Raw genomic sequence first — 9,459 nt, forward strand, 5'->3', positions numbered from 1 at the left:
ACCTCTAAATACATCATCGACAGGGGAGGAGTAGACTCCTCACACAACTCGCTCGAGCATGATCAACATTACTAGAGCTATGGCCTCACTCTTAAAGTCAGCCTACACATGGGACTATAGCAACTAGCAGGGAATGGCACGAGGTAGAAATCGCCATAGAGACCTTCTTCTCCAACTTCAGCTGGACCAATATAGAGCTTGACAGAAGGCAACCAAACCATTTAGAAAATCAAGGTTGCCAAAATATCATTACAATCTAGTTTTCAGGCCAAAATACCACTTTGTTGGCTAGTATAACGAAGATTTTAATGGTATTTAAACCAAGAATTTAATGTTCTTTTGGCAACTTGATTTTTTTATGGCATTTTGGAACTTTCCGTTTGAGTAGTGGTGTTAACTTGTCGGGCAAAACGGGGCCAAAGCAGTATATTCTGTGCCAAAATAACTCGGGACCATTCCATCGATTCGCTCCCTCTCATCCCCTCCGCCGGCAAAGCGGCGGCGCGCCACCGAGCCCCTCCATTCCGATCCGCCTCCACATTCTTCCTCCTCCAATGGCTGGAGCTCCTACGGACGCCGATCCGGAGATTCCCCCAATGGAGGCGCCATCCGAAGTCCCGGAGGAATCGATCGAGGCGGCGCGTCGCCTCAAGCGGGTCCGCGCGAACCTCTGGCTCCTTGACCGCCCCTTCGCGCGCCCGTCCGCGGACTACGACGCCGGCCTCCGCGGCCTCCGCCTCCTCGACTTTGTCCGCCTCGACCTCCCCTCCTCCGGCGTCCCGCGCCCTGACCTCGTCGCCGAGCTCATCGCCAATTACTCCAACAGCCGCGCATGGAGCTCCGTCCGTGGCAAGCAAATCGAGGTCTCCCTCAAGTCATTCGCCAAGGCGCTCTGCCTGCCTCCGTACGGTAACCCGGCTTACAGAGTCGAGGACGACGCTGCCGTGACCTTAGCCTCTAGAGAGTTCGTCAAAGTGTACATCCAGCCGGAGCGCCTGCCCAGCACCTTCTTTGAGAGGGATGTAAACTGCAATGCAGATTATATGACGGTGGTACTCTGGGAGCTAGTGAAGCAGGAGATGGATCACCTGATTGAGAGTGAGAGCACCGACTGGGTGAGCTACTACAGTGCGCTCCTACAGAGGCTCATCTGGGTGGAGAGGCCGGAACTCTTCCACCTGCCGCTGGAGCCTTCCGTGGCAACTGCACCGGCGGCATTGTGTGTCCGGAAGGAACAAGGAATCGATCAAACAACAATCCACGAGAACCAAAAGTGTTGCTCTGAGTCTGACATCCATAGGGCTGAAGGGAGCTCAGAGCAGATTGACATGGCATACAAGAAGATGGATTCGCCATCTGAGAAGTTCGACACAGCATCTAACAAGATTGATGTGGTAACCAAGATGATCGTTGTGGCTCCTAAAATGATCGAAGCCACATGTAAGAGTCTTGATGTGAGAGAAAAACAGCTTGGCGAGCAAGATGGCGACGTGCAAGGGATGGCATCCCTTGACCAGGCAAGGGTTACCAAGGAAAGAGAAACCAATGACGAGTTGGAACGCGCTCAGAAGATACTCATAGAGGTAACTAGGGAGCAAATGCCTGCATTGATGCATCCACAAAGTATCTTAATAATTTTATACTCTAATTTTACTTGTGATGGATCCCTTGCATTTTTGCAGGCCTTGAAAAAAACCAAAAAAGGCCGGGCGCATATAGGTGTCAAAATGATGGGTGAGCTCGACACTAAAGCATTTGCAAATGCTTTGAGAGCAAATGTACCACAGGAGGATGCAAAATTTAACTCTGCTGATTTTTGTTCAAAATGGCAAGCTGAAATTGCAAACTCAAAGTGGTATCCTTTTAGGAAAGTCACGATTGATAGTAAACCGATGGTATGTGGACTGTACAGCCTCTCTACTATTTATTATTCTTGTTTTCATGCTTTGTTCAGTCAATTTCTCGAAAACTACTAGCATGCTCTAATACAAATACCAAGCAGTTCTTTACATTACAGCCAACAATTGCATCTATTTTTCACATTATCCTTTTTTTATACGCTCATAAGCATTTCCGTGATTCCAACCACAAGGTGACATTCTTTCTTTTCTTTGGTTTAGGAAATTATCATGGAGGACGACAACAAGCTCCGTGAGTTGAAAGACCAGAAAGGTGAGGAAATCTACGCCTTGGTGAAGAAGGCGCTAATTGAGATCAATGAGTATAACCCCTGTGGACGCCACCCCGTGCATGTACTGTGGAACAATAAGGACGACAGGAAAGCAACTCTTGAAGAGGCCCTCCAGTACGTCGTGAAACAGTGGCAGTCGCTCAAGAGGAAGCGCTGATCTGCGGGCTAGGTGTGTCCTGCTTTTGCTTTCATGAAACTTGTATGCTGTGCGTTGAACTTGACCTAATATAGTTCTAGCGCTAGTCGGTTAGTTTAAGAGGTTTGTATAGTGGTTTACTGCTCCTTGATCATGGAACTACTAGATTAATTAGCCCGTGATCGCCTTTTGATGGCTAATCTAGCTTAGAGTTTAGCTAGATGCTCCTATTGTATATAGCCTTGGCATGGAATATGCTGTTACTAATCTCAGAAATGTATTAAGCTTACCTCTTTCGTCTTTGTACTTTACTTTATATCATTAAAATGTGATGCTCGCCCTGATAGAAAGAGGAGCAGCTGAGCTTGGCAATGGCGAGTGCCACCTGCTCTGCTCTCCAACAACTACATCCTGCACTGCATTTTGTTTTCCAGTGTAGATGTAAATTTAAGACAGCAAGGAGCTAGCTCCTGGAGATGAAAATTTCAGAGTTCCTGAATGTTTCGATGGGCACAGAGCAGAGACAAATTTTCTGATTTCGGCAACTGTTAGTATATACTCCCTCCATTCACGAATATAAGATGTTTTAGTTTTTAGTGGATTAATCTATTTTGGTATGTATTTAGTCTACTCTTAGTGTGTAGATTCACTCATTATGATATTATGATATATATCTAGCTCACTTTGAAATGTCTGCTCTCCAACAACTACACCCTGCACTGCATTTTTGTTTCCAGTGATGTAAATTTCAGACAGCTAGGTACTAGCTCCTGGAGATGTAAATTTCAGAGTTTCTGAATGTTTGCAGTGGGCAACAGAGCAGAGACAATGTAAGCCGTTCTAGCAAACTAATAGTTTGCTAAAAATCTTATATTATGGAACGGAGGTAGTATGTGCCAGGCAAAGCATAACTCTGAAAGTAGGATGACGCTAGTTTGAATAATCTTATCTGAAACAACCGGCAAATGCTCTGGATGAATATATGTGACACTGAGATGTAAATTTTCAGAGTTTCTGCATGTTTTCAGTGGTAACAGAGCAGTGATAAATCTCTCTCAACTTTTCAAATAAATGCGACAGTGAAAAGTTTCAGGCAACATAAATTCTTCAGATGGTACTAGTTTAAATGAATCAGAAGCGATCAACAAATATATGAGACACATGTTAACAAGAGCACAGGTAGATCTTAGCCACGACCCAAACAAGCACGGAAATTTACTCGTGAACAAAATTAGTTTACCATGTCAAAGGGTCATCCTACTTGTTGTTGCTACTGCTTATTGTGACGAAATTCCAAGCATGCGCCATGCTCCCGTTACCCTACCAACATTTATGCTGATGACAGGACTCTGTTCAAGACTATTCTTTTGTCATTTTGAAAATTCACTTCACCTCTTGAAGGGAGATATAATAAGAGGCCAAAATTCACGTCACCTGGGGGATAATAGCAACTATACGGTTTTCTCCCTGCTCCTCTCTCCCAGGCGGCGGCGGCCAGATCCCATCTCCACCGGCGTGAGCTCTGGGCCCCTCTCCCTCCGCTTGCCGCTCCGGCGGCAGGAGGGGGAGGGGACCTCGTTCCTCCTCCGTTTTGTAGTTTGGGCTTGTCTGCTGTGGTGCGTCGTTGGGGTGGTGGGAGCGGCGCCCGGGCAAATAAATCTGCCTCAACTCCACTCCCACACCGGCGGCGACCTTCACGGCGGCGTCTCGGAGTTGTTGGCAACATGTGCTTGTCGATCTTTCAGGTCGGCAGCTTGGTCTTCTCGCCGTTCTTCAGATCTGGCGAGATCTGTTTCTCGACGTGTCACTGGCGTTTGTCGTTGTCCACGACGGCGCTGGGGGCCGGGGCGAGGTGGTTCTTCTGGAGCAAATATGTTGGTCCGGAGGTGGTGGATAAGCCGTTCTTCTCCGACTTCGTCGATGGGAGGCGGCGTATCTTGGTCCAAGACAGCACGGGGACGTCCCCCGGTCGACGTGCCACAGCGACATGTGCCTCGCTGCTTACAGCAGGCCTGTTCATCGACTCACAAAGCCTCGTTGGCGATGGTGCTCTTTTGGATCTTGCAATGGTGGAGGCTCGGCGTCTCTTCTTGCGTTCGTCTCGGCGGCGTTGGAATTGGACGGCGGCCGCTGGCTACGGTGGTTGCAGGAAACCCTAGGGATCGTTTTGTATTTCTCGATCTTTTAGGATTTTATCTGCAAATTCAGGATAATCATTTTATCCCGGTTTGTCTTTTAGTTTCCACATGTGTTGCTTCATGTAACTTGATTTCTCAAAAAAAAAAATTCACGTCACCTCTTCAACGGAGATGCTGGTGTGCATTTGCATGCAGTCATGCAGAGATGGATGGGCAATTCGTTCTCTGCTTATCTGGTTGGCAATTATAATGAACGATTGAATTACTGCACGCCGCTGGTACACATATCACTTCTTTTTATACTCTGGTTGCTAACAAAACTGAATTTCAAGAACATATGCTTCTGCGTGAAAAACAGTGATGTTCTTGATTCAAAAAGATCTGAAAAAAAAAATACTGTAGATAAATGTCCACGCTATGTACTCTTATGTACATGTGAAATTTGGTGGACAAAGGATAAGTTTCACAGCATTGTTTAGAAAAACAAATATGGTCCTTGAAAAAGAAAATTGCACTGGGTTTTGCTTCTTCCACAAGAACATGCATGTTATAGAAAGAATTTTTTTAATAAGTACTTTGAACGATGTATGGACAAGGCCTGAACCACCGGATTCATGCCATTTGGTCCTATTTCTTTACATGATTGTATCTAATTGGATGCTACTTCTGCATTCAGTTACATCTGATCTTCAGACTAGTGACCAGGACCGTCTGTTTTAAGAACGGCATAGCTCATACGGGAGTTCAGAAGGGCAATAAAATACCCATTGGTGATGCTGTTACATCTGTGTACCTCACATGCCACCAATATCCCACTGACATGTGGGGCCAGACATTATTTAAGCACAGATTTCAGTACCTAAGCCACACACACACACACACACACACACACACACACAAGGGGTAAAACCTTCATGGATGAGTCAAATTATCGGAGTACAACAACAACAAAAAATTGGTTTTTTATCACAGCAACAGAGGGTGAGGGAACAAATCATACACCATCAGAGAACACTATGACGGTTCAAAATCACGCGCAGAAAGACACAAAAATCTGGAACTGCGCACGCTTTCTTTCGTCGCGCCTTCATGAGGATGCTAGTTATCCTGTTTTCCTGGTAGCCCTCTTTCTTCTGGCTTGCTTACGGTGGCCAGCCATGACACCAATCACAGTTCACAGGGTACTCTGGGTGAAGACATGGACAAAAGAAAATGTTAGCAGATGATGATGGTAAAGCTTAGTAGTGTTACTTAGGACTTTTTGACCAACTACAGAGAATTTAAGTAAATGGAAATTTTATAGGTGTTGTCCGAGAGGACTTTTGGAAGACCGCATCAATAATTACTTGCAAATGCAAATGTGAGTGTATTACTATATAGCCAGAAGGTTTAAATAACTCAAACTCTGCAGTAACGAGGCTGCAGCATGAAGCTATGAAACATGGTCTAAACAAAACTCAGCACTAAAAGAAAAAAAGAAGTCCATGTTTTGCTTAACTTCGTCAAATGAGGATGAGGGATTTCACAATATTCGGACACCTTAGGAATTAACTGAACACAAAAGACCATAACATCCAGACACCCAAAACGAACTGAATAATTGATACCCAAAAAAAAAAGAGGAATGCTGGTGTACACCTATGGAGTATAGTCCATAAACCATAGGTTTTCAAAAACAATTCAACCATTTGAGCCAGATCAAACTAATCTTATCACAACGATCTATCAATCTATGCCAGATCGAACACGCAGTGTAGCCAAAGGTGAATGGACCAGCACCTCCTATTGATACCTTTACAGGAGTAAAGATGAGGATCAATTGCTAATACTTTTCATCGAAACACAGCCAACTTCAGTAAGATTCAAGAACGAATGTTTCAGCATGTTACAAGAAATCCCTGAGCTGAACTGGCACGTACAGTAACAGCAGTTGTTAAGACCCGATTTTTTATTATCGATATATAATACCCTGCACCATTTCCTTAGTCTTTAGTCTCTACCATACGTAGCGGTAAGCTGGCAACCTATCTTGCCGGTTTTCTTAAACACATTAGTCCAAAGATTAAAGTTATTGACACTATCATCAACAGTAGTAGCATCCGAGACATTGATGTGCTGGGTGACTTCAAATATTAATATGCACAAGATATGATTCCTAATACATGTATGGTGTATCTGAATTCAGTAAATCTGTCTGTCATTTCTTTTAGAAGCAGTAACTGTCTAAGAGTGACTGTAACCATTTCAGTATGAGGTTTCTAAATTTTTCAAGTCTTGTTATTTTCAGAAGTTTATTATGGGAACAGCAATACTACTCAGCAAGCTTAACTACATACCCAATATGACAATGACGATAAGAACAATTTCAATTTTTACAGGCAATAAGTAGCGTATTAATATCAAGCTGGTACGTACATGGAACAGTTTCAGTTTAAGTGTTAAACCCATTTCTAAAGATCAAAAGCAGACTACGTGATATCTTCATCTCAAACATTTTATACTAAATTTGCACGGAAAAGTCCATACCTCCAAGAAGTAATCACGTCTTGCGTTCCTGCTTGAAGTCCCAGAGCTGCAGCCTCCGCTCTGGCCCATTGGATGTCGCCGGAGCAGCGGTACTGCCACCGCCTCCAACAAAGAAGGGGAAGGTGGATGACGCTTCAGCTGGAGCAGCGGAGAACCTTTGCATCATGAACGGGTATTGGGATGGCTGCCACATCGGCACGGCAACGGCATTGGACTGAAGTGTACTCCGGTCGAAGGCGACCGCGGCATGGTGGTGGTGGTGCTGCTGCTCCTGGGAGAAGGCAAGCTGGGGAAACATCTCGAAGGACATGGGCGAGCTCTGAGGGGCGGCGTAGTAGGCAAGCGTAGGCTGCTGCTGTTGCTGCTGCATTGACTTGTCGGCAGCTGGAGAGCAGAGCAGGAGCTCGGCGAACGTGCCACTGCCGCCACCGCTGTTGTATGCATTGGCATGGTGAGCGGCAGCGTTGCTGCTGTCGCTGGGCCCATTGGCGAGTGAGAGCACGGAGCCCTTACTGGTCTCCGAGGTGCTGACCTCCGCTGCGTCATCATGCGGCGGGGAGGCGGCGGCGGATGGAAGGAAGGAGCAGTCGAGCGACGGGAGACCGTCGATGGCAACAGTGGCGGCGCGGATGAGCCACTCGATGGCCTTGCTGGGCTGGTCGACGCCGAGGCGGTCCTGGATGTCGTAGAACTGGATCGCCGTCGGCACCGAGAGCCGGATGCGGCGGTCCCGGAGGCCGCGCGAGGTCACCACCTTGCTGTGCCGGTCCTTGCCGCCGGCTGCTGCGCGCGCCACCCTGTTCGTCCGCCACGCCGCCGCCGAGTCGCCACCGCCACCACTGACAGCTAGGCACAGGCGCTTGTAGGAGTTCTGCTCCTTGCCTGCCTCCTCCATGGCTCCCTCGCTCATGCCAGTCCGCAGCTTCCTCTGCTCATTTGTGGTAGGATTCAGAAAGAAAGAAAAAAGAGGATTTAGTTTAGCACCGAATCTTGCAATTAAAAAACATGATAAATGCTGCAGCATGCTAAGAACTCAAGTTCTTGAAGCAGAATTGCAATTTAAAAACTGCACAAAATATTCTAGAACCACAAATATCCTACCACCTCAATTTCATACAGCACATTTGCTCTTATCCTGCTGCTAGCTGAGGTCTTTAGAACCCAAATTCGCAATTCCTAATACGGCGGAATCTGCTACTCTGCATCTGAACATTACTACTAGATGATGGTCTTGCATAAATCTATGGCTCTCTATTCTTCCCTTTCGTTCACTCTATCAAGGAAATTTTACCCTGGGATTCTAGATGGAGGCCTTTAGAACCGAAAACTGCAATTCCTGAAAAGGAAGAATCTGCTACTCTGCATCTGAACATTACTACTAGATGGTCCTGCATAAAATTATGGCCCCCCTATTCGTCCCCTTAGTTATAATCTGACACGAAACTGGAGATAATCGCAAGCAGAAAAAAAATAGAAAATGCGTGGAAAATACAGTGAAACCTAGCTTTATGGGCCACACTACAAGCAAAATATCTGCCAAATCTCAATTCGGCGTACTAGCTCTCACCACCATTTCTCTCCCACATTAACCAAAGCAGCACCCAAATTTCCAAGAGGGGAGAAAAATAAAAAACCATATCCAATAGAAGAGAGGATGAGCATGAACTTCCCCCCAAGAGCCCAATCTCGCACAGAAAAATGCACATGATAACTGAATCTAGCTCAACCCCCGCCCATCCTCCCGCACGCAGGCAAATCTTGCACATAAAATGCGTCGGCGGAGCGAGAAGCTGCTCACCCGGAGGGGATCGACGGCGACGGCGGCGGCGGAGGGGCGCTCGGGCCGAAACGCCAGGGGCTAAAAGGGAAGAGCACTAGTGTGCTCCGACCGAGTGACGAGCGAGCGAGCGAGCTAGCTAGCCAGCTGACAGCTGCCGCTGGGCTGGCTTATCACGTACGCCGACAATTTGCGGAAAAGGCCTCCGACTTTTTCGTACGTCGCCGAGTGCACGCTGCACAGTAGCATGCAGGGGCTTGACCGCGATGTGTTTGTAGAGGACGGGGTTGACTGCCACTGTGATCTTGAACGACTCGCTGTCCCGCCGAGAACATTCCTGAATTTAGGGCATCTCCAACAGGCGCGACCCAAACCGCGCCCGCGCGTCCGTTTGGGTCGAGCTGGACAAAAACGCGGCTCAGCGCGCGGACCTATCCCTAAAACGGATGGCCGCGGCGTCCGGGACGACCCAAACCCGGCCCAAATCTGGGACGAGTTTGCGTGGCCGCGGACGCCGGATGCTTCGGTCGCTCGCGTCCTCCCCTTGTCCGCCCCCGGCCCGCTCGTCTGTCTCCCAAAACACAAACCCCTCGCACACATCTCCCGCCGCTCCGCCGCCGACCAAGGACCGGCGATTTGGGAGAGGCGTCGACGCCGGCCACCATCGCCGACACGCCGGCAAGCGGGCGGA

General features: G+C 47.6%; 2 protein-coding genes across 2 annotated transcripts; one reads left to right on the forward strand and one right to left on the reverse strand.

Moving 5' to 3' along the window:
• Window positions 1–596: 596 nt before the first annotated feature.
• On the forward strand, window positions 597–2,355 carry LOC124672255 (factor of DNA methylation 5-like). The gene is made up of 3 exons (XM_047208515.1): window positions 597–1,583; window positions 1,683–1,895; window positions 2,121–2,355. The coding sequence occupies exons 1-3, from the start codon at window positions 597–599 to the stop codon at window positions 2,346–2,348; spliced, it is 1,428 nt and encodes a 475-aa protein (XP_047064471.1). The 3' UTR covers window positions 2,349–2,355.
• Window positions 2,356–5,369: 3,014 nt separating this feature from the next.
• On the reverse strand, window positions 5,370–7,886 carry LOC124672257 (transcription factor PCF8-like). The gene is made up of 2 exons (XM_047208516.1): window positions 6,992–7,886; window positions 5,370–5,651 (listed from the first exon to the last, which is right to left on the reverse strand). The coding sequence occupies exon 1, from the start codon at window positions 7,884–7,886 to the stop codon at window positions 7,005–7,007; it is 882 nt and encodes a 293-aa protein (XP_047064472.1). The 3' UTR covers window positions 5,370–5,651; window positions 6,992–7,004.
• Window positions 7,887–9,459: the final 1,573 nt, after the last annotated feature.

The sequence above is a fragment of the Lolium rigidum genome, chromosome 7 (assembly GCF_022539505.1).
Source record: "Lolium rigidum isolate FL_2022 chromosome 7, APGP_CSIRO_Lrig_0.1, whole genome shotgun sequence".
Taxonomy (NCBI): Eukaryota; Viridiplantae; Streptophyta; class Magnoliopsida; order Poales; family Poaceae; genus Lolium; species Lolium rigidum.